Genomic DNA, 24213 nt, shown 5'->3' with positions numbered 1-24213 from the left:
AGAAAGGCAATCATGTCATCCTCTCTTAAAGGAAAATCAATAAGAAAAAGCTGTGAGGCCTGATAGTGTATTGTGAATAGTTGTTAAAGCACCTCATATAGGCTTTGGAACTGCAAGTTTTTACAAATCTATTTCCTGCAGACAGACGGAAGGTAGAAATGCTTTCAGTGGTTGCTGAGTTAATTACATGAAAATATGTACACTGATATTCCACAAGAGAAGTGATTTAAAAAATAGATGCTTTTCCAGCCACCTTTATTTTAGTTGTTAACAGATTTTCTCTCCTTCCTCCTATGTTTCACTTCCATTCTGTGTTGCGCATATCCTAAAATACATCTCTCAATTTATTTGCCAAATCTCGCAATTTTTTGTTGTTTGTTTGTGTTGACTGGCAAAGAGAGTGAGTGGGGAGAGGAAGATTCAGGACCTGAGTTTTTAAGGTTTTTCTGTTGCAGAGTGCTGTGGGAAACCGACAAAGCAGGGTCAGCCATCAGCATAGCCATTTGTGTGGTGCGTTGTAAGGATTTTGCAGGGTGAAGTGAACATGAGAGAGTTGTAAAATAACCATTTTATTAATTGTTTTATGAATCTGAATTAATCCACTGTATCATCTATACAGAAAGAAAATTTTTCTAAACTGAAACTAATTCGCATAGCCTCCTGAAACAGAGGAGTGACTTTTCTTTCCTTTTACAGCTGTGTCTTTCTTCCTGTGAAACAGGAGGCAGAAGGTTTATGAAAAGGTCCAGTAGAAACTGTTCAGAGAGCTTCACACATCCAGCCCTTTAATCAAATCTGGGTTTTTTTTGACTCCTATTAGGGAGTGAAAGCAATTTGCTTCTGTCGTGATTTTGTTTTTCAGAAGTTAAGTCCTGTTGAGTTCATGCCCAAAACTGTCTGCTGTTGGGCATTCTCTTTTTGACTTGGAAGGTGTTGATCCTTCTACTTTTACATATGTAGCTGCTAATCTTGGTTCATAAGTTTGGGAAACTTCGGGAATCTCCACAGACTGTTTTTGGCTTCAGTGTGCAGTAGCTCTTTAACGCTGCTGACACCTTTAATTTCTTCCCAGTCTGTTCCTTTAGAGCTACTCTGCCAGTGCAAAGATAAGGACAGGAATAAATCTTGCAGGTCTGAGATGGCAGGTGTGTCTGAAGCAGAACTCCTTTTTTTTAGAGTGAGAGATAAGAGTATCAAGGACAATAGTCTGAAAAATGCCAGTATTTGCATCTGCTACACTTACTGCTTGATTGATTGACAACCGAAACTGAGCATTAGGACTTTTCTGGCCTTCACTTTCTATTCCAGCCTTGCTGCTGGATGCCATTAGTTACCTCCGGAAATCTTTTTTTTTTTCCCAGCAATATATAATCACCAAACTTTTAATCCAAGCACTTTACTCCATTTGGTGGATATTAAGAGTTTTTTTCCTTGCTTATCAGACAGTAGTCAGGGATGGACACTGCAGGTTGTATTTGTGACTGCATTCACAAATAATAACCTGTCAGCTCAACAGGACCTAGACTTGGTTACGTGTGGCAAAATGTGGCTTTAAAGAAAAAATGACCATTACTCTCACACAGACTGAAAAGACTTGGGATTTTGTGTTGCAGAAATAAGAGCAAGTCCTAAGATATATGAACGGTCAATTTAGTCATTAAATGTAAACAAATTTATATCACTATAGTCAGGTAAATGTAATTTCACATTGATATCACTGTGAATTAGAAAACTGGGGAAGCTAGCCGAACATTAATAAAATAGTCACTTGGGAGATCTGTCAGTTAGTTTGAGCATTTGTGAATGTAAAGAACAGTAAATTGCAACAGGTCAGTACTTATCCATCCTCAGAGCTTGTTTCTTGGACAAAGGTGACTTACTTTGTAAGTAGAGAAATACAAATGAGTGCCATAGGCTTTAGTGCATTAGCATCTTTTTTACCTTAAGTTACTCTTGCACATTAACCAGATTTTTTGCCAGTATACGACTTTTCTTTTGCATCAAAATACACAAATACGTTACACGCCCTTTTAAGTAATATCTGTTTTTAAAAAGTTATTATTTAAATAAGAATCACAAAGTATGCAGTCTTTTCCAACCTGTTAACATATGTAGACATTAATTCATTCAGATGTATTTCTGTTCTGTGCTGTTTCAGCACACAGGTTGAAAAACACTTTGTTAAGCAAGATATCATGCTATTGATCCAAATTGTGATTTGGAAATCTGATAAGCTTACAATCTTTCTTAAATGAGAAAATAATCTAAGGAGCATAGACTCCATGCACCTTCAAGACAGAGAGCAGCATGGTCTGGAGATGAGTTTGAATGTTGAGCCTGATTTAGTCTCTGATTGGTGGCTGCAGCCCAATTGCTGCAAACTTCACCTTTCAAATGTTCGTAACTTGGCCCGAGTTGAGCTGGTTTTCACGGACGGGGCCCTGCTTATTTCAGATCCTTACTTTAAAGCCTGCTGGTGCTAGAGCTCTTTGATAAGATGGTCACCATTTTTTCTTGTTAAGGCTATAACAGTGTCTTTTGTTTTCCTTGGCCTCTTCAGAATCAATGATGTGGTTTTGGTTGAAACTTAAAGCAGAAATTTGGACTAGAAAACTTCACTCGGTCTTTTAGAAGTTGACATTTATGTAAACAACTAACACCAACCTCTAATAGGGATTATTTGGCAACCTGCGTATTGAGAACATTCCCACTCTGTCTCTACTAATAAAGAAGTTTTTAATAAAGATGATTGTCCTTTTTCAGAGTGAGAAAAAATAACAGCAACTTCAAGAATTAATGAACGAAAACATTTTCAAATTAATAGATTGATGTCTAATGGTGGCAGGTTTTTTTTTAGAAAGCTGCTTTTATGTAACACCTCTGAGAGAAAAAATAAAAGATGATGAGCAGTTTTTTTTAATAAAAAGTAGCTTCTTATTCACCCAAGCGTAGTCATTCATAACTACAGATTTTTCTGAAGAAGCTTTTAAAATCCAAGTAATCATCTTTGCAGAAAGAAAGGGCACAAGTGACAGCTGTCTTATTCATACTCATGCTCAGCTGGGAAGTCTCCTACTGAATTAAATAGCCCTCAAGAAGAGAGTCAGTCTCTGCTTAGGTGTTACAAGTTTTAGGGGCCAGATATGTAGCATCTAGGGGAAACATTTGTTTGGTAAGGACTTCTAATGTGTTTCACACTGAAGACAGATCTCTGGTGTCTGTACAGAGTCGTCTGGAGCAAGGTTCCCTGCTGCTAAAATACTGGCAAATTGGTTATGTGTGATTTAAGTGACATGAGAAGCATCTCTGTTGTTGTTGCAATCAATAGCTGTGCTGTATAATTTTTGCCATAGTCAAAAACTTAAATGTTTTTATTAAAAGGAATTTATATGTGCCCTCTTTTAAAATAATCTCTAAGGCTATAACTTCTTTTAAAAAACATGCCTTCATATTTAAGGGTGGGAAGCTTGTAGTGCCATATAAATGCCAATTGATCATTTAAAAACCAAACAAACAAACCCCCAAAACCAAACCACCTTTACCTGAATTTTAAGTGATTAACAACTAGTGATTTTTAATGATATTTCAGCTGCGATACTGTGAATCTGAGTTGCTCTTCTGCAGTATTACATTTATATTACTTTCTTTGCACAATGTCATGTACTTTTCTAGTTTTATTTACAGATGGAAGATTACTACAATGGTTGTGATAACTGTATATTCCACAGATGTTTGGGATATGGGTTTGATCCATGCATAAGGCATTAAGGAGAAGGGTGCACTTAATGTTAACCCTTGTCACCACTTCCCACCTCTACAGTGTGTTTTATCAAGTGGGCACAATTCACAAATTCTAAATGCTACCTGCATTTTCAGAATCTATGCAGTCTTACTGTTCTTGTCACTTCAGATTCGGTAGATATATAAAGTATGATTGATTCTATATTAATAATCACAGGCTCTTTTGCTCACAGTTTGTGTGTGTGTGTTTTGTTAATTTAGAATGAAAACAAGTAGAATGGCCTTGCATGGAGCATGATATCAAAGTTACTTTTTCTCTCAGTTACTTTGTTCTGCATATTGAAAAAAAAAAAGAAAATAATCAACAGCTTTACTACTTATTAGGACAGCTGTGAGTGACCCATCAGTCATTCTTACCTTGGCTTTTTCTGTATAAGTAGAGCAAAGTTCTTCGGTGTTTCACCTCTTCAGCTTCATTCCATACCTTAAAAAACATCATTACATATACACCAACAAAACCATTAAAATGTATAACTATATCAGGAAGACTGAAGTGTAAAAATAAGTAGGGAAATCAGCACATTTTTAAGTACTTAAGTACAGATAATGGGAAGCAATGCATAGTGCTGTGGTTTAACCGTAGCTGGCAACTAAGTACCATGCAACTATTTGCTCACCCCCTCCTGGTGCAATGTGGGGGGAAACTTTAAAAATAGAATGTAGCTCGTGGGTTGAGATAAAGGCAGTTTAATGGGACAGCAAAGGATGATATAATAATAAATGACAACAATAATTTATAAAGCATATGCAAAGCAGGGGATGTACAATGCAATTGCTTAGTGCCTGGTGCCTGATACACAGCCCATTCTTGAACAGCAATCCTCCCGCAGCTGATCCCAGTATATGCTGAGCACGATGTTGTATGATATGGGGTGTCCCTTTGGCCAGTTTGGGTCAGATGTCCCAGCAATGCTCCCTCCTGGCTTCTCGTGCACCTGCTTACCACTAGAGCGTGGAAAGCTGAAAGTCCTTAGTGTAATCACTACTTAGCAACAACTGAAAACATCAGTACGTTATCAACATTATTCTCATGCTAAATCTAAAACACAGCATAATACTAGCTACTTGGGAGAAAATTAACCCTTATCCCAGCTGAAACCAGGACACACAGTTAAGGAAAAAATGATAAGATTTACAAAACAAGGTTACACCTTCATTAATATAAATTATTATTTCATGTGTGTTTTTAAATGGAAAAGTAACTAAGTATCAGTCTTTAAACAAAAGCTTTTGCCTCTTCAAATGAGTTAATAACAGAGGCAGTAATTTAAGCTGTACCTTCACGCAGGAAAACATTTTAGCTTTGTTCTGCTCGCGCATGCTTTCCGTTTTGCAGAAATCAAAACTCCATCACCCACTGTAATTTCAAGCAGATATTTTTCATGCAATTGGCTGTCATGGGATATATTATTAAAATAATGTTGACCTTCTTTTATCCCAAAAAGGAAAACAAAATTGTTTTTTGTGTTAGATTGACTTTCATGCTGATTAAAGAATAGCTGCAAAAAATTATGTGGTTATAATACAAAGGAAAATGGAATTTAGAAATACTCTTGGAGGTGAGTTAATAAGCAGTGTCTTACTCTATTAAGAAATGAAAGAATACCAGTTTGGGAATTTATTTGAAGTACTGTAACTGTATCCTGCAAAACCTGAAATATTTGCTTTCACCAAGGAAGTCTCTCTTGGGGATACTGTCAGGTTTCCTTCTCTTGCTTTCTGGTAGTTTCTGCAAAAATCTCATGAGACGTCATATTGCACAGGTGACAGATTGCATGTCCTGTCATCACTTCAATACTAGCAGTGGAAAACTGTTGCTGAATGTGGTGAGATTTGCATGAAGCATAGTGCTGTAATTGACCTATAAGCACTGCTTAGTGTATTTTTAATGATTTCTTTTTCTTTAATTGGATTTTGGAAGAAAAAAGTCTAATTTTCATGAGCACCTTGGGTCAATAAGATTGAACGGAGTTAGCTGAGAAGCATTACAAAGAAGATGGTGTTATGTATTTGGCCTGATGGACTGAATCTTACTGCTGTCTTAAACACTTTAGTTTCATGTAATGAATCATTTACAAAACTAATTGCATGTACTTTAGCTGAAGGTCTTATTTAATTAGGGAACCAATTTTTGCCAGTTTACATACCTAATTAATTTTACTGTTTTCTTTTTGTTTTGTGAAGAACAACTCGGGTATCCTTAAATCTTAGCCTCATACTAAACGCACTGAGGTTCTATCAGCATGTGGCAGCATGTCTGTGATTAGTCCTAGGGACAGAGCAAGCTGAGAGTCCTCTATTGGGACTCTGTCTTTGTTCTTGTTTGGCATTTATTCAGATAAGAGGACAAGTTGTGCTTGCTCTTTTCCAGATGCATCACTCTTCTTCCTCCTAACCAGATGTGCAGGCCAGTGTGTTGAGGTGAAGCCCCACTTCATCTACCTTCCCCCCTTCACCCTTAGAACATAAACGTGAAAAATTAGTTGTGGCTTCTCTTTTCTATTGAGACCCTGCTGTTTTACTGAGGTGAAGAGATGTGTCCTTCTCCTTTACCTCCCTGATTTAAAGCAGATGTTTAGTCATGACTGTTCCCTAGGTATGAAAATATTGGAGGCTCAAAAACTGGGTATGCCTTGATGTGAACAGTTGGCCTGTATTTGGGGAAGCTATGTGAGTGAAATAATAATGTAAGTAGAAGGCATAGCCACACAGTTTTCTTTCCCTATACCTATTTATTACTATACAGGAACTCATGGCACCAAAGAACAGATTTCCTTACAAACATTTTCTAAGCCAGTCTGTCAGTCATGAAGAAATGTTTTCAGCTGCTATTTTCTTAAGCAAATAATGCTTTTTCTGTTTAGCCTGAGTGTTAGAAACCCAAGGGAATTCTGGCTACCCTTCAGTGACCCTGACTGCCATGGATAACTGTTGGACATTACATTTTTTGTATAATGCTAAGACTCAAAGCTATGTATTTGCTTAGACTTCCACTGATTTTAAGATGAAAAGTAAGCAATTCATTTCTATTTTGGTTTTAACTACATTCCTTGCTATAAAGTTAAAATATAGTGCATGTCTGTCATAGTTAACTTTATTTTTGTTCTCTGTCCAAGTTGGATAATGGAGATGAGCAAGCAGCCCAGATCAGACGTGAACTAGATGGACGACTACAATTGGCAGAACAAATGGCAAGGGTAAGTGGTGTGTTCGTATACCGAAAACATGTAAGATACATGTAGGACAATACATAGTGTGTAGCAGAACAGTGTAAGAAGAAGAACATTTGGAAACATCACAGTCTGGCAGATGCATTTTTCTGCTCTGCAATGTATGTGTCAAAACGGGTAGGCAGAAAGCAAAACTTAGTTTTGGAACATTATATGCTTTGTGATCCTACATTTCCTTCATCAGCAAGTCCAGTGATGAAAAAAAAGGGTGTATTATTTGCACATTTGGTGTTATGTATTTAGGAACTAACATAAGTTATCTTTTACATACAGAAGTGCATTGTACTGTGCTTAGGCTATAACCATAAAGTTTATCTCTTACTACAGGTTATATGTGATATGCTTTTTAAGTATGTATAATGTAGTTTACATTTATAGGAAAATTCCAGTGCAGAGCTGAGGGACATATTCTTCAGACAATCTGGGCTTTTCCAATCAACATAATTACATTCCTGTGCGTATGCGCTTAAATATTCTTGCACTATTCTTGCTGTATCTCTAAATTATTTCAAATATTATGTGCTATAGCAATTTGTTACAAATCCACTATCTTAAAAAAGCAAATAAAAGATAGGGAGTGGTGGTCTTTATGAAGGATCATCACCCTTATATTGTTAGAGAGAGAAGTGGCTACAAACACTGAGGTCTTACAAAATGAAGACCTCCATATGTTCTGATAGTGTTGTCTTAAATCATAGAAGATTATAGTCATAAAAAATATACAGCAAAAGGCATTCAAAAAGCTTCCTCAATTTTTACGTTGGGGTGGAAAAAACATCTTAACAAGAAGAAAGATCTTTTAAGAACGTAATAACAGTCTGTCTTCTGTGCTGGCATATTGTTGTTTTAATGATCCTCACAGGATAAGGCATAGTTTGAAAAACATTCTAAGGTGAGAGGGTTTTGACTAGAGCACCCTGAACCTCACCCTGTGTTTTCATTTTCTAACTATAATATATATATTCTATATATATTTTTGCTTTTTCAATTCGTAATATACTGGCTCTGTAATGTTGTAATGACCCAAACCACTCAACTTGCTGCAGCTGTTTAGGGTCATGGACAACTTGCTTGGTGTTCATTATTGAAACAAAATCCACTGCAAAAGTTTTCATGGAAAACATTTTATGGTATTCCTTATAACCACTAACGATAAAAATTGTCTGGTCTATACCTTTGCTGATAATACATGGGAAGCAGTGTTTGTTTCTTGTTTATACATAAAAAATATTTCAGAATAATTTACATTTTTGTTTAATCTTGAGTAACTTTTTCTCCCAGGCTACCTTATATTCAATATTGGGGGGAAAAAAGGTATATAAAATTGGCTCTGTATGTGTGGATATATGCATTACGTATGTTTATATGTTCTCTTTCTGTTATAAACACAATATTTAAACACTATTAGCTAAAGCCTATAGAGGAAAAAAAAGTTATTTTTAAGTTCTAAGACTTATGTTTAGAATAATCCCATGTATAGTGATTCAGTATTATTTTTAAAATGACTGACATTATTAAAAACAGAAATAAACAATGATAGGAATTTCATGTCACGTTTGTAGTTGTCAGCTTAGTATTTGAAGAATGATGTGATTGTTTTTGGTAGCATAGGAAAGAGATGGAGTAACAAAATTATTAGTGGGCCATTCATTTTGTCAATTTTTAAAATACTTGGAAGTAACATTAATGGTATATTGTCAATTGTGTTAGAAATATCTAGTGTGTGCTTATTCAACCTGGGTTTATTGTTAAATGATTCGGGGGGGGGAGAGAGGGAGGGGACAAGAGGTTCTTTTTTTACAAATGCCCCTTACTTTAGTTTTTTTTACACGTTCAAAGTGATATTTTTTCTGCTATATTTGAGGAATATGATGGAATCCTCAATTTGAGTAACATTTCTTCTTGTCAAAATTAACTGTATTTATGGGACAGGATTAGTCTTGCCATTACTGTTTTGAAGATATAAAAATAGATAGCCACTCGAATGAAGACTTTTTAAAGATATTAAGTATCTCTTAACTGAGAGCAAATCAGTAAATTAACATGATGTATACTGTGGGGTGATTTTTTTATCCTCCCTAACTTTTAAAATATGTCTTCCAAGGAAAGAAAATTCCCAAAATTCATAACAAGAGATATGGAAAACATGTACATAGAGGAGTTGCGATCTTCAGTGAATTTGCTGATGGCGAATTTGGAAAGTCTTCCTGTGTCTAAAGGTGGGCCAGAATTTAAACTGCAGAAGTTAAAACGATCACAGAATTCTGCGTTCTTGGACATAGGAGATGAAAATGAAGTTCAGCTGTCAAAGTCTGATGTGGTCCTCTCCTTTACATTAGAGGTAATTACATACTTCACAGGAAGCTTGTTGATAGTTTAAATTACTAGATTATCTATGTCTTGGTAATTTTTTGTTATTGGTCCTTCCCTGGTAATTTTAAAATTTAAGTTAAAGAAGTAAATTGTTTTTTGTCTCTTTGATAATTAGGAGTTAGAATACAGCTACATAATGCATTTTCCTTTTGCAGCAGTAGTTGAGTTTGGGCCCAGACAGCAGTGTGGACGGGTGAATCACCCACACAAATGTAACTTTAAATTAATTCCAGTCCATTAAATGCCTAAGTATGCTTTTAAACATAATAAAGAAAATTGTCAGGAACTCACGCATAGAATGTTATTAGACAAGTTGTATTTTCTCACTGAAAGCATTTAGAGAATAAAGAAAAAAAATTTACCACTGGTCATATCAGATTTTTATAAATTTCTGCATTTTCCTCAAAAAACTAGCTCAGGTTTACTGAGATTTAGCAGGAAGTCTGGTCTATAGGGATGCAGTCCTAGTCCATTTAGATCTCAACTGACTTAAAGAGGAAACGACAAATACAGTTAATTAATTAAACATATCTGATGACAGTGTCATAGCTCAGGTCCATTTCTGCAAATGTGCATGTCAGGAAACACTTATCTGTCTTTCAGTAATAATAGAACTGAGATATTTCCAGAGAATGTATTGTATATTTGTTGATCAAGAGGTGCTGCACTTGTGTTATGCACTTGAAGTGGCTTCAGTTTGTTTAAGACAATAGATAATGTTACAGGACAATTGTCAAGTGGTTTAAAACAAACAAAAATACATTATGTATTGTTTAAACAATGTTTTTCCTTAAGTGAAATAAGAATCTGCTTTTTTCATGCAGTTCTGAAAATTCAGATCAATTTTTCTATCCCGTGTGGTCAATATACACATAGAACTTAAAAAGTGACAAAATGGACAGATGAAAAAATTTAGATGCTTTGCATAGCAGACAAATTATTTATCTTACTGTATGCAATTTTAATATTTCTTGCTAATAATGTAAAGGCTCAACATCAGCTTTCAAGGATGAGTAAGCTCCTCCATTCCATACACAAAAATATATTAGTTCATCAAGTGTTTAAAACTGGAGTGCGGGCCTCAGTACTGAAGTGGATAAAATGATGAAATAGTTTTAGAATTCCTGTGCTGAATCCTATGCATCTCCATCACATGTGCTGTGTCTGCCTCAAGTGGCATGGCAAGCCTGGAATGGTCCTGAAATAGCTATAACTAAGTACCTGAAAAAGTTTGTTGATGTTTTTTTATTTTCAAGAAAGTTTGCGTGGTGAGGGATGTAAGAAGAAGAAAAGCTTTCTCTGTGCCTCTAGGGAGAAATATTAAATACGTACTAAAAATTATATGATATTTGGAGGAAAAGGAAAGTAAAAGATTGAAACAAACATTAAATGGAAAATGACAGCATATATAACATCCAATAAATTTGGAGCAGTTTTGCCTTGCTTACAGCCCTGCCACTCTCACACCAGAAATGTAGACTGTTAAGTGTGGTGGACATGGCTTTTTTTTTTTCCCCATTAGGAAACAGATGTTCTACAAGATTATTAATCTACAGTTCATCCTAGGCAAGGCAGTGTATTAAAGTTTTACTTTATAGGTGCATATCTTGCTCTTGAGAACCTAAATCTCAGAGGACAGAACAGCAAAAGGAAACACCTGAAGTGGTATTCCTGTAGACTGAAACATGGAAGTTCTGCTCTTTTTCAATGGAAATGAGCAAATATGAAAAGCTGATTGCATTTCCTTGGAGACAGACTACTTTATTTCTAGAAAACGTGAAGTCATATATGCACAATTTCTCATTTCTTGAAAAACACATAAACATTTAATGTCTTTTGGGATGTGACAACTAAATTATGGGGTAACCAGCAAAATATCCTCAAAGGGCTGCTGCACAGTAACATGAATGAACAGTTAACCCCTAACATCTCTAAATATTAGGACAAGAAAAAAAAACAGTGTATTAAAATATCTTGGTGAGGGGAAGTGGTGGGATTCACACTGCAACTGCATGTCATTATTAGAACAGTAAGAGACATAATATTTAGAATATTGTGGTGGGAATGGACCTTGCTCTCTAAGATAAGAGGAAACCCGCAGATCACTACAAGGAACAGTAACTATTTTTGCAAGTTGGATATTTCCTCAAATAGCCTATTTGCATAAATTTGTAAAGAAATAAATAAAGTAGCAAAGTAGTAGAAGACTTGATCACTGATGTTCTTCAACTGTTGGACAATTTAAGCAGTAGACAAGCAATACTTAGGAAGTTAATGAGCTAGTAAGTCAGGTAGTGACATTTCCCCTCCTAATGAAATGCAACTTCTCTCCATTGCTACAATCCAGAAATGCTAGCAAAGACAAATGTACTGCTCCATGAAATTGGAAACTCAAGGAAAAGAAATATCAACATAAAAATGAATAAACTTGAAGTCTGCCTTCAACAAGGACATCGTATTTTTGGCATGTGGAAAGATCATATAGGCAGTATTACCTGGAAGACTCCCTAGTGCAGTCTTTAAATTATTATTGATTACTTTAACTACTTGAATTCCTGAACAAAAAGCTGAGAAAGACGAGATGATTACGTCATTGTCCCTGAAATGCTGATACTATTTATAAAGTGTAATAGGCAGTGATGATAATCTATGGGTAATGTAAAAACATTCTAAATTATCAATGACCGTAATCTCACTGTAATTTTACCAAACTAGCAATTTTGCAAGATATCTGACTGTTAATAAGGTTCTGGAAATGTTGAAGTACAAGGGATTTTTTTAGGCATGAAGCCTTGCTGAATGTACCCAAATTGAAATTAATTGGGAAATATGCAAACAGTTTAATAGCAAAGTATCTTAGTAGTTGCTTGCTGACTTAAGAACCCAGTTTTCTTCAGTGGGACCAAAAGTAGTCATTATATTTGTCGCTTTTAAAACAATCAAACTGTTCATACAATTGAGGACAGCTTCTCTGGTGATTAAAAGGACTACATTTTTCCCGGTTTCTTCTCATAGGCTCAAATGGAGCTGGAGAGGATAACAGCCTTCCCAAAGCAAGCAGGGAAACCTGACTTTCTTCTCAAATCTTCTCTGAATTAGAAGCATTAGAAGTGTAAAAATTACAATTTCACACAGTGACAAACTGTAAGGTTTATAAAAGGTGGAAAGCAGTTGACATAGGATGGCATTTGGCTCTTCTGAGCTATAACTGAGTAGCTCAGAGGAGCTGAAAAACTATGGGATCTGCCAAGCTCAAAATTTCCCTCAAAATTACATGAGGAAATTTATCAGGGCACAGCTGGCAGAGGTGGCTTTTTTCCCTCCTCCTTCCTCCACACATCCCCACACGGACGCTGAACCTGACTGCGAGTGCTGAGCTGGGAGAAGGGAAGGGGATAGTTAGCAGAGGGAAAAAAATACAGCAGCTAATAGTGATGCTCTGACTTGACTCATGATCAGCATACCACAAAATCGCTTCTGAGGTTCAACGGTTGCAAGCTCCGGTGTCACAGCAACACCATTAACCTTTCAAGATGTGATCAATGTACTTACTTGTCTTGCTTTACCATCTGACTTATTAACCTGTTTGTTCTACAAATACTTATTTAGAAGACTGCCTAAAAGATACATTTCCTTATGTATTATCATTTAGAATTATATTTAAATATTAGTCTCAAATTCAACTACTAGCATTTAAATTATGATTGGAGTGAGTTTTTGGTTGTTGTCCAAGTAGCGAGCAAGAATTTTAATTCATACTAAATGTTGTTGAAAGTGGAAAATGATGGCAAAATTAAAAATCCTCCCTGTCTGTGAAGACGTGACTGAGTGAGGCTGGGGTATTTTTTTCTTTTTTTTTTTTTTTTCACCTGTGCTGCAATAGCTGTGCTAGGTCATTTTTTCTGAAGGATAAACTTTTTGTTTTCTTTTCCTCAGATTGTTATAATGGAGGTGCAAGGTTTAAAGTCAGTTGCTCCCAATCGAATTGTCTACTGCACCATGGAAGTGGAAGGGGGTGAGAAGCTTCAGACAGACCAAGCGGAAGCTTCCAGGCCACAGTAAGCCACTCTGCTGTCACTGCATCCAGCATCCCTCTCCTTCATATCATGGGAGAACCTAACTGAGTATCTTTACAGTTTTTATCAAGTTAGAGCTACACTGTAGGAAGTTTTTTTCTGGGTAGTTATCTTAAATTCTTTCTGAAAAATGAAAATACAAATAATAGTTATTTATGGTGAAATAAGTACAAAGTATGAATGCTGTCTGAATAAGTGCTATTGAGTGTATGCGAAAGGAAAAGAGCTAGAGACTGCAGCACTGTATTCTTACCTACATCCTCTGAAAATATAACCCTCTCAATAGATGTTAGCCCAAGGTGATTTTATGTATTCTAGGTTAATGTGCAGGTGGCCTTGTGGAGTCTAACTTGTACTATTGGTGGAAAATCAATGCTCAGTAATCAATCTTGACAAAGCTTACTCACCTGCTGAGACTATTTCATTTTAAATTACATGATCCACTCTTCCAGTTAATTTTTGAGGGGGGCAGTCAGCAAACTGCCTTGGAAGGAGATAACATCATGCCATCTGTAGTTGAACCAGTCAGAGTGGCAGAGAGAAAGAAAATTAAGTGTGGGTTTTGGTTTATTTGTTTGACCTGCACACTGACTTCAAACACTTTTCTCTCTGTTGAAGTGTCATTTGGAATCTTTTGTAGATAACTTTCCAGACAGCATGTTGGGGTTTTACAGGCACCATAGTGTGCCTTGTGAAAGACAATTTAAAAATTGCAGTTGTTACAGTATCTGAGAAAACATCCTCAGCAGAGTGGAGATGGTAGTTTACATTTCATTCAGACCACAAATGCAGTCTTCTGTTAGGCAAAGTTATAAGAACAGAGTGTTATCTGCCTCTTCAGGGCTTGGGAGGAGAAGAAGGATCTAATTTGGTGGACTTTCTCCTAGTTACAGCAAATTTCTTTGGCAAGTAAACGAGCAGCTTACTCCAGTAAAATATCCAGACAGCTTTGCAGAACTCTAAGTTACGTGGGATAAGATGTAAAATTCACTCATTGCAGCCCCCAGTTGTGTTCCTGCTTGAGGACATCAGAATGCTCAGTTTTATTATTTTGCATGTAGTACACGAGGAACTTCTAAAAGCAACAATAGCGTAAAAGATACACTGATTTACACATTGAAGCAAGGTCATAAATGGCTATGTAACATCACATGTGGACCTGTTGGGACATTCTCTGGTGACTTGGGTTCCCATGAGAGTCACAAGACCTTTTCAAGTAGGGCACATCTCCAAGCTGTGCTTTCTCTTCTGACTCTGAGTTGCTCTCATGTTGTTCCCTGCTACAAGTGCCTTCAACTTTTGCCTATTGTCACAGTCAAGGTTCCCATCTCTTCTGATGGTGTGTTTCGCTTTTTCCTCAACCTTGAACTTACCAGCTTCTGCTTGAAATGCTTGATTAATGCCTGATGTCATTGGAACAGGTTTTCATATTTCCCCAAATCAGCTAGAATGCACAAATTCATGAATCTTGGGCACAGTCATTCTCCTTCCAGAAAAAAAGTTTGTAGACGTTTGTACAGTTTTGTTTCTCTCTGTTTTTTAACAGATGTGGTGGACAAAACGTGGTAGGGATGGTTCGTGGTTTACTTATTACATACTGAGCTTTCCAGGTTAAGGTAAAGGTTGTAAAACCAGTCAGAAGGTATACATTCTGTATAGATACATCTGATAAAAGTTACTACTAGGTTAGTTGATTTTCCTACCTGCCAAAGTAAAACTTTTGTGAAAAGGAAGTTCCAGAGTAGATGGAGTCAATGCAAGAACAACTGGAGTGTTTCTAGGAAAAGCAGTAATGTTAGGTATGTTAGCGGTAATCAGGAAAAAAATTTTCATGGGCAGGGTCATTGGGCACTGGAACAGGCTGCCCAGGGTGGTGGTTGAGTAACCTTCCCTGGAGGTGTTTAAGGGACAGGTAGATGAGGTGCTGAGGGGCATGGTTTAGGGGTTGTTAGGAATGGTTTGACTCGATGATCCAGTGGGTCCTTTCCAACCTAGTGATGATTCTATGATTCTATGACCTGCTCTGAGCTTATAAACTGATTTAGTCGATTTCAGGCTCAAAAGTTATGAGTTGATTGAATATGGGAGAAAGACAGGTTATGGGCTATTTCATGTAAGTGGTATTGTATCAACAAAATTCGTATGGATTTGTATGGAAAAATTTGTGCATCTTTAGGAAGTGGGTGAGAGATGCCCTGAAACATACCCTGGCAGGGTAGGAATAGGAGTTACTGCTGCTGTTGACCTGCTATACTATGAAACAGTAACTTGAAGCAACCTGTCTATAAGAGCTCTAAAATCTATCAAGCTCCTGCACCCTTCTGAGCTGTGCTGTGTTCCATTTCTGACAAAAGTATGTATGAGACATCGGCATAGAGTATGATTATGAGCATGCAGAGACATGTAGTTTGTGAGCATATATAGAGATGTAGTTTGAGGCAATAGAAGAGCATGTTAAATTAGACAAGCATGAAATTGGCAAGTTATGGGCAAACAGTAAAGAAGATGGAGGAAGCTGCCTATGGAATGGGAGATCCTTTATTCCACAGTTTTATTTTTCTGTTAGAACCAAATCATGGTTTCTTGACAGAAGCAATATTGCTTGGTTTTGCTTGGTAGTGGAGGGAACTAACAGGGCTTCGCACAATTTAATCAGAAAAGTGCTGGTAGAAGATAGCCTAGGAAATACTGTTATAGGCAGGGAGGGGTCCCTATGTTTCAGAAGATTTAAGTGTCTCTTTTTTCTTTCTCCTGTCCCAGCCTATGTCCAGTCCTTCTAAGATTTATCTTTCTTTTATGACCAACACATTCCTTGCCCCCTGCAGTCACCTTCATCCTCTTGCCCACTGCTTCTTCAAGCACTCATCACCGTTCTCTGACAGGGACTTATTGAGACAGTGAGGAGGGTAAGTCACTGGGTGAAGGGTTGGATGTTCTGCTTCAAAGAGGAGGTAGGGGAAGAGCTAGAAACAGAAATGACTTTCTGTTCCTGTTGATATTAGTAATGGTGCTGCTACTGGGAAGAGAGATGCCTGCTTTTTTCCTTGGTCCTTGGCAAAAATTGGCAAAGTCGTATAAGTAGAGGCCAGTGGCCAGCTGGGCAAGCGCAGCCATCACTTTTCTGATACAGAAAAAAACAAGCTGTCAGCTGCCCTAGGCTACTGCCTACTTTGCCTGCTGCTGGAGCTGGCCCCTTGCTGGGGTAATTTTCAGTACTCTTTCTGACATAAAGGAGAATAACCAGTAAGGTTAGGGGAGAAAACAAAAAACTTACTGAAAAAAATGAAAAAGAACTGAGAAGAACTGTCATTCAGCTCAACTCTTCAAATCACCAGCAGTAACTTATTTGCACTGACAAATCCCAGATAAACGAGAACATAACTTCAGATTTTATATAGGATGTGCAGCTAGAAAAGAGTAGCAAGGCTCTCATACAAAGCATAGAATGAGACAGTGATGAAAAGTGAATGATTACCACCAGCCTGCTGTGGGAGACTACTGCCAAGAGCCCCAAATCATGTGCTTGTCACGCACGTTTTCTGTAGTTGGTTTATCATTTTGAACTGGTAGTTACATCTGTGAAAAGAAGCTGTATAAAGAATTATTTATGTCTATTTTTTTCATCTGTGAAACATCAGCTTATGCAGTGCAATGCTACCACTCAGTCAGAAATTTCAAAAGCTTTGACAGCAGAATGGAGGAAACATGATACTCAAATGGATGCTTCAAAATGGAATGCAAGCCAGTGTGACCTCAAAGTGGAGGGTAATGGAAGCACGAATCAAGAGGAGACTTGATTCAGGGTTTATCTACTGTTCCAAAATGCTGAATATTTTCTCAGTTATTTTTATTATTATGTATTTAAATATTCCTCTAAATCCTTGACTGACTTCCATAAGACTAATAAGAAAATTATAAACAGTGTTCTTTCTTAAGGGGGAAAGACCACATTAGAGTCCCAGAGAAGAGAGCACAGTTTTATCCTGGCAGTTTATCAGTAAGAAATGTTTACTGTCTTCTTGTTATGTTTAACTCCTGTCTGATTTCTCTCTCTTTGAATAATAATATTGTCAGTTTATATTGAAGTGCTTCATTTTCTTCTTTAGCAAGCTAAATAAGGCACTGTTTATATATATGCTACTGACTATCTAATGGTCATTCCAAAATGCAAATGCTGTAGAATGGTGTAATTTGAGCTTAAATCTTGGGCAATTTTACAAGCAGATGAGATTGATAACTTCACATGCAACCCCTATAAAATTTTTATTACTGCCGTGAAATATTTCTTCATTCCTTTCAACTGTTTCCTGCCTTTTAGCCCTGCTGAAAATCCCTCCAACATAGCCTGTGACCTTTTCTGCCAGAGATCAGTAGCAGAGCCTTCAGAGGACCCCCTCAGTTGTATGAAGCTTTGCATAACACTGTTGCTGTGACACCGCAGGGGGTCATCTTGCAAAATCCAGCGCTAATTTCATTTTTCAGATGTTACTGATGTGGTTTAGTTTTTAGTCTTGTGGAGACGGGTATGCACGTGTTCTCTTATCATTGATTTTTATTCATTCTGAATATTAAATAATGTGCTTTCTTGAAAGTGTCGTCTTTTGGATATCTATAATCATGCTTAAAGATAAAAGATGAGAATTGCTATCCTTAATCACAACAACTGACATTCTGTTGTCACATATTTATGCAACAGAAAAAAATCATATCTTGCATGATGAGGAAATGTTAATGGAGCCAGGATATTTTTTATGTGAACAAGACAAATAAGATGATTATGTTTTGCTGTCAGTGATTGCATAACCTCATAAAAAGGGCGATTATATGAGTATGTTAAGAATGCATGATTAAATATCTGCCCAGAGAAGGCAGGGAAACCTCAGTCAAAACTAGATTAATAAAGTAAATGATGCTCATTATTTTTATACAACATCCTACCACTGCTAATTCCATGAAGTATTTGAGGTATGAGTAGTGATAGATACATAATTTAAGATTACTTAGCAAAAAATTTGGAGAACAGGGATGGGAGGGGGTGTTAATAAAAAAGAGAGGAAAAAAAGTTTTAATTTCAGAAAGTTAGAACTTCCTGAAACGAGGTTGCTCATCAAAGAAAATAATAATTTTTTAGACGAATGTATTGAGGACGTGGCATAGATGATATTCCTGAAGGGGAAAAAGGATAGATAACATTTATAACCTGTGACCATCATGTTCTAAGTATCGGCTAGCTTTATTTCTTCATCATAGTCCCTGAAACTTTCTAATTTTATTTTTTGTTAATGGAAACAAAGAAGTGATTGTACCCACAACTGTGACCTAATGTGGTTGCATAACATAGATGTACAGTATGTAAGGAAAGAGTAGGCACACCTACTATTTTTTTTCCTACCTGCTGCTGCTCTGTTTCTGATACATCTGCATAAATTAGATTAATTTTGGTCAGTAATACTTCAATTATACTTTTAGTTTTCAATAATCATTCTTTGTATTATTAATGTGTAGGAATCCATGTTGTTGCTCTTGCACAGGCGAAAAGGTAGAATAAAGAAGTTGTGTCTGCCTCATATTGCTCTGAGTCCTAAGCATAAAACTAGAGACTAAACACAGGAAGAAACAAGGGGCAGAAACACAAGTGTTTGCTAATGAGATAAGCAATAATCAAACTAGTCTGTTGCTGGCAAGCCAACCAGCTGTCATTAGAGGGGAGGGTGTTGCTCTTTGTCTGGATGTTTTTTTGTTGAATGAGTATATTTGCACATGGGATTTTTACAGTGGGATAATCAGATTGGAGTTTCACAGTGCCTGATCTAACTGTGATTAGCTTATTGTTCATATGCTTCCTATTATATCTTCTGAGCATAAATGCTCTTTAGGATTTAGCTTCTTGAACAGACTCTTAATTGATGGATTTCACCTATTCTTTTAACTAGTACCCCTTAAAGTTTTTTACGTACAGATAAGTGCAGTGAAATCCTGTGTTGCTCTCACAGAGGGTAGCAAGGTAGAATTCTTCAGCCTATTTTTGGCATCCAGACTTATTTTTTTAAAAACATAAATACATTTTATTTAACATTTACAAAAATGAGGTTGTATGTTATGGAACCTCTGTGTAAAATAGCTTCAAAGGCTAAAGCCTGAAAGACATAACTCATGTTGATGTGGACAATGCTGAAAACTTGGTGAAGGTGAGTGTGAACCTTTAATAAGTATTTTGGAATTTTAGGGGTGCCAGTGGGGTAAAGATCATGACAGAAGACAAAGCATGTCTGCTTTCATAAACTAGCTTTGATTGAGTTGTATAATGATTATTACATTCATCTTTATATGTTTAAAGGATTAATTCTATCATCGCTTTCATCTTGTCATATGTCAGTAAATTTTCCTTTTTGGATTGTCATGATTGGAGCAATTCATAGAATAGGATGGAAGAAATTACATTTAAAAAAATTGGATGCTATGAACAAATACCATATTTGTCAGTCTGGTATCCAGCTGTGAACAGTAAAAAAAGAAATTGCCACTGGGAAATTATCTGTTGTTTTCTTGGTTCTGCAAAGGAAAAGATAGAGAAGAAAAAAGTACACATTTATCCCAGTCTGTGTTCTGGATTAATGATGGAAAGTTTCACAGAAGGAATATGGATTCAGCTGAAAATTTACATGACAATTCTATTCAGTTATTCTTGATGCTGATCAATTGCTTGCTTCTTTATAGGAAGGAAATAATACCTAATCAGCTCAAATATAAAGAGAAATAGGATATCCACAAGAAAAAGATAATAGGATTTCTAAAATAAGTTAAGTTTCTATGCTATGTTCTGTCATTGATTACTATTTTATATTGTGTAAGAGATTTTTCACCTCTCTTATTGCAGAGAAATATGAATTACAGGCTCTTGATATTAAATTTAAAATTTGACTGCATAATAACCAGAGCAACCTGATTTAAACTGGCCTTGCTCTGAATAGGATTTGAACTAGATGACCTCCACTGGTTCCTTCCAGCCTAATTTTTGTAGTGATTCTATGATTAACTCCTAAAATGTTCTCTCATAAGTCTGTCTGCCTAAGGTACTTGTGAAAACCACTGCTGTTAGAAAGGCATATTCACTTGTCAGATCAAGACAAGTGTGGCATGGAAGAAATTGGAATGGGAGGAGGAAGAATGTAATTAAACTTAGTTGTAATCTCTACTCTGTTTGGATAGTTAGCAATAAACATAATCCTTCTGCCACTAGGACGTATCTTTTTTTAATTTTTTTCACCTTAGCTAGAACAATAAAAAAGATTAAATCCTGGTTGTTCTCCTTGCTCCTGTGTTCTCAGCATGCTAATAATTGACTGAAGGCAACCAGGATTTCTGCCCTGGTGTGATGTTTGCACTTCTGAAGACTTTGGCTTTGGAGCACTGCCTTCTGCTGCGGCTGTCAGACCCCAGGCAGAAAGCCAGTGGGATGAAGGCTTTGTGAGCCTAATAGGCTCTCTGTTCAGAGTTGGGATATTAATCTTCCTCCAGTTGCTGCTGGAAAGAACAGCTGTTTCGGAGTGACTGTCTCCTTTTACATTGTACAATGATATTACATGTCTCTTGTGAGACTGATAACTGGTTGTATTCCATAGTGCATTTTGGAAATCTTGGGGCTTGAAGATGCATATCTCACTGTCCTTTTCGCTATAGCAATCAGGGCTTAGAGAAAGACTGTTTACACACTGCTTAATGTACATGATATATCTGTTTGCGTTCTCATTACCACCTAATCCACAGCAAATATGACTATTATTTTGCAGACAAACATAAGCTTTCTCTAACACTAAGTTAAAGCATCAATAGATGTTTGATCCAGCTTCAAAATGGAAGGAGTTTAGCTATGAATAGTTTGGTGTTGAGCCAAAGCCAATTAACTCTTGCTTAGAAGAAAAGTGTATTGGATCAGGCTAAACCTCATACTAATATAGCTACATAGTCTCTGTCTGGGTCAAAGGGAAGGCAAAGACAGCTTACATCTGACTATGAAGTATCATGTAGAGGAAAGGAGGTCTGTCCAAAAAAAATGTGAGGAAGGGAAGCTTTACCTCAAATTTTACCTGTTGTCTCCATCTGGAATACTCTGGTAGAGTGGATTTGAAATTTGTCATCCAAAGTGGTCTACACCTGCCTCATCACTGGAAAATGGAATTATTGAAACTTAATAGTTTATGGGAAATAACTGACGTGAAAACAATTCCTTTGGATTTCCCTAAATTTTGATGTGGTCAGAATGTTCCATTTTACGTTTTCAAAATATGCAGTTGTTCTGTCTTGGTTTGAAGTGACCTTTCAAAAATTTGCTTATGTTTGTTGTAAGCACTATAATATGGGTATGTTGAAAAGAATTTCTAAACATTGTCTAGATGCAGTGTTTGAATTGGAAGAAAATTTGTGATTTTATTTAGTTCTGGTTTGTTGTTTTGGGTGAATAGAAAGGTTGAGGATAATGGTTTGAAAGATAGAGGGGTTTGGTTTTGAGTCCTGTTTGAGTCAAGAATACTTTGTGCACCTCAAAACCTTATGACAATCCAAAAACTGGTGTTCACTTCACTATGGTCAGACTCCTCTTTGCTGTTACTGCGTTAGTATGTGCATTGATCCTCAGAGGTGTCAAGAGGTCCAATACATTGAGAATACAGAATAGTCCACTGAACAGATGAAGTAAAAAAAATTTATGTATCTTGAAATTTCTTAATAACTACTTGGCACATAACGTACGAGTCTACAGGTTAACATGCCTACTAGAAAGCAATACCAGCAGATTGAGAGTAGGAGGAAAGCAGAAACAAAAGCAGAATAATGTGGACAGGTGATAAGAAAAGTAGGAGTCAAAAAGAGGAGTAAAAAGATTTCAGAATAAAAGAGAAATGGAGTGATGACAGATGGAATACTAAAATTTTCTGGTTTGATTGCTGGGTCTTTCCTGATAAACTGTTCAGGCTCAGATAGGTCAGCATCTTTTGATTTGTTTTCCCACATCTTTAAGCTGAGATGGCAACATCTATCTGTTTCATCAAAGTACTGTCAATTTATCAACATTTGTTCGACATACTGAAGTTTTGAAGTGTCACACAAATACCAAATATCATTAAATAAGATTTTCAACCTTCAAGAATGTTGTGATGGATTCATAATTATCTTTTTCAAGGCAAGTGAAGTAAATATACATATAGAAAATTTGACAGCATAAATGACTGTGTCTTGCCTTTGTCCATCACCAGACCCTAGCTGGGTTTGAAACGCGGTGGGAAACAGGAGTTACTGTATGTCATGAATTCTTCATACAATATGGCAGTGTAACAGTCTTGCCACATATCACTGAAAGTCTTCACCCTGACTTGTTTTGGTTGCCTCTATTGAAAGTGAGATTGGAAAGCAAGACTAAGTAATAATTTATTTGTACAGTTTTATGTTTGTGATGACAATACTTGTCATAATAGCATTCTGTAGCATTAGAGTGCACTTTCCTAATTTTGAGCGTAGAAAGCCTAAATGAGTGTTTTTACTTAGTTGCTTATTATGCATTGAACTCCTCTTCTGGTTTTCCTTTCTCTTTTGTATTAGACACTTTTTTGCTTTAAAGAAAAATTATTGACAGTTTTGTCTCTTTTTTTGCACTTTTTTTAGATTTTTTTTATGTTTACAAGTATCTATTATTTAGTATACATACATTAAATCTATGATAGATGGTCAGTAATTTTGAGCTCTGTAAATACTTTTATTTAAAACAATTACTATTTTTACCAAAAGCAAGCCCTGAAAAAAGTACAATATGATCATATTGTTCTGTTCTCCCTTTCATATTAGTCTGTGTAAAGGGGCTTTACAGTATAGCATATCTGTCAAAACACTGTATCCTTGCTGTAAGGACTAAGGATCTGATTCAGAGCTTTCAGTTAGAACTGTAGAATCATAGAATGGTTTGGGTTGGAAGGGGCCTTAAAGATCATCTAGTTCCAACACCTCTGCCAGGGGCAGGGACACCTCCCACTAGACCAGGCTGCTCAAGGCCCCATCCAACCTGGCCTTGAACACCTCCAGGGATGGGGCAGCCACAACTTCCACATGCAACTTGTTCCAGTATCTCTCCACTCTCATCATGAAGAATTTCTTCCTAATGTCTAATCTAAATCTCTCCCCTTCCAATTTAGAGCCATTACCCCTCATCCTAGCATTACATGCCTTTGTGAAAAGTCCCTCCCCAGCTTTCTTGTAAGCCCCCTTCAGGTACTGGAAGGCTGCTCTGAGGTCTCTCTGGAGCCTTCTCTTCTCCAGGCTGAACAACTCCAATTCTCTCAGTCTGTCCTCATAACAGAAGTCCTCCAGCCCTATGATCACCTTTGTGGCTCTCAATGTCTATATCATTTATGAAGATAATGAACAGTACTGGCCTCGATACAGGACCAGTTCTTCAGAGCCGATTTCCAAGAAGAGATGGCTATTGTTTTGTAACAACCAGCGCAATGCCCTTTAATTTTGCTGCTGAAGCCACAGTGACTATACTAAATATTGTCTTGATGATGCATTCAGAAATTGAATGCCCAACTACGTAGTGTATCCAGCTACAGGTCCTAACTACCCAACTTTTTGTTAAGGTAAGGGCTGAAGAGATGACTTGTTAGTCTTCATGTCAAAAAGCTACTGTGCCAAGTCAAAAGTTCCCATATAGATGGAAATAAATGAAAAATAGTAAAAGAAAAATA

The 24213-nt window shown here is 36.7% G+C and overlaps 1 protein-coding gene across 9 annotated transcripts in view; it reads left to right on the top strand.

The window, feature by feature from the left end:
• Positions 1 to 24213, top strand: part of CADPS2 (calcium dependent secretion activator 2) — a 316209-nt gene that overhangs the window by 129392 nt on the left and 162604 nt on the right. For all 9 annotated transcript variants that reach the window (XR_008449684.1, XM_054065620.1, XM_054065610.1 and 6 more), the window contains exons 4-6: positions 6918 to 6998; positions 9136 to 9372; positions 13341 to 13462. Coding sequence is in view for 8 of the 9 variants with exons in the window: in XM_054065620.1 (XP_053921595.1) it covers positions 6918 to 6998; positions 9136 to 9372; positions 13341 to 13462 (440 nt within the window). In the remaining variant the exon portion in view is untranslated. The remainder of the gene's footprint in view (positions 1 to 6917; positions 6999 to 9135; positions 9373 to 13340; positions 13463 to 24213) is intronic.

This window comes from Cuculus canorus, chromosome 1, assembly GCF_017976375.1.
Source record: "Cuculus canorus isolate bCucCan1 chromosome 1, bCucCan1.pri, whole genome shotgun sequence".
NCBI classification, from domain to species: domain Eukaryota; kingdom Metazoa; phylum Chordata; class Aves; order Cuculiformes; family Cuculidae; genus Cuculus; species Cuculus canorus.
The sequence above is the reverse complement of the archived record's forward strand: the minus strand, read 5'-3'. Positions and strand labels throughout refer to the sequence as shown.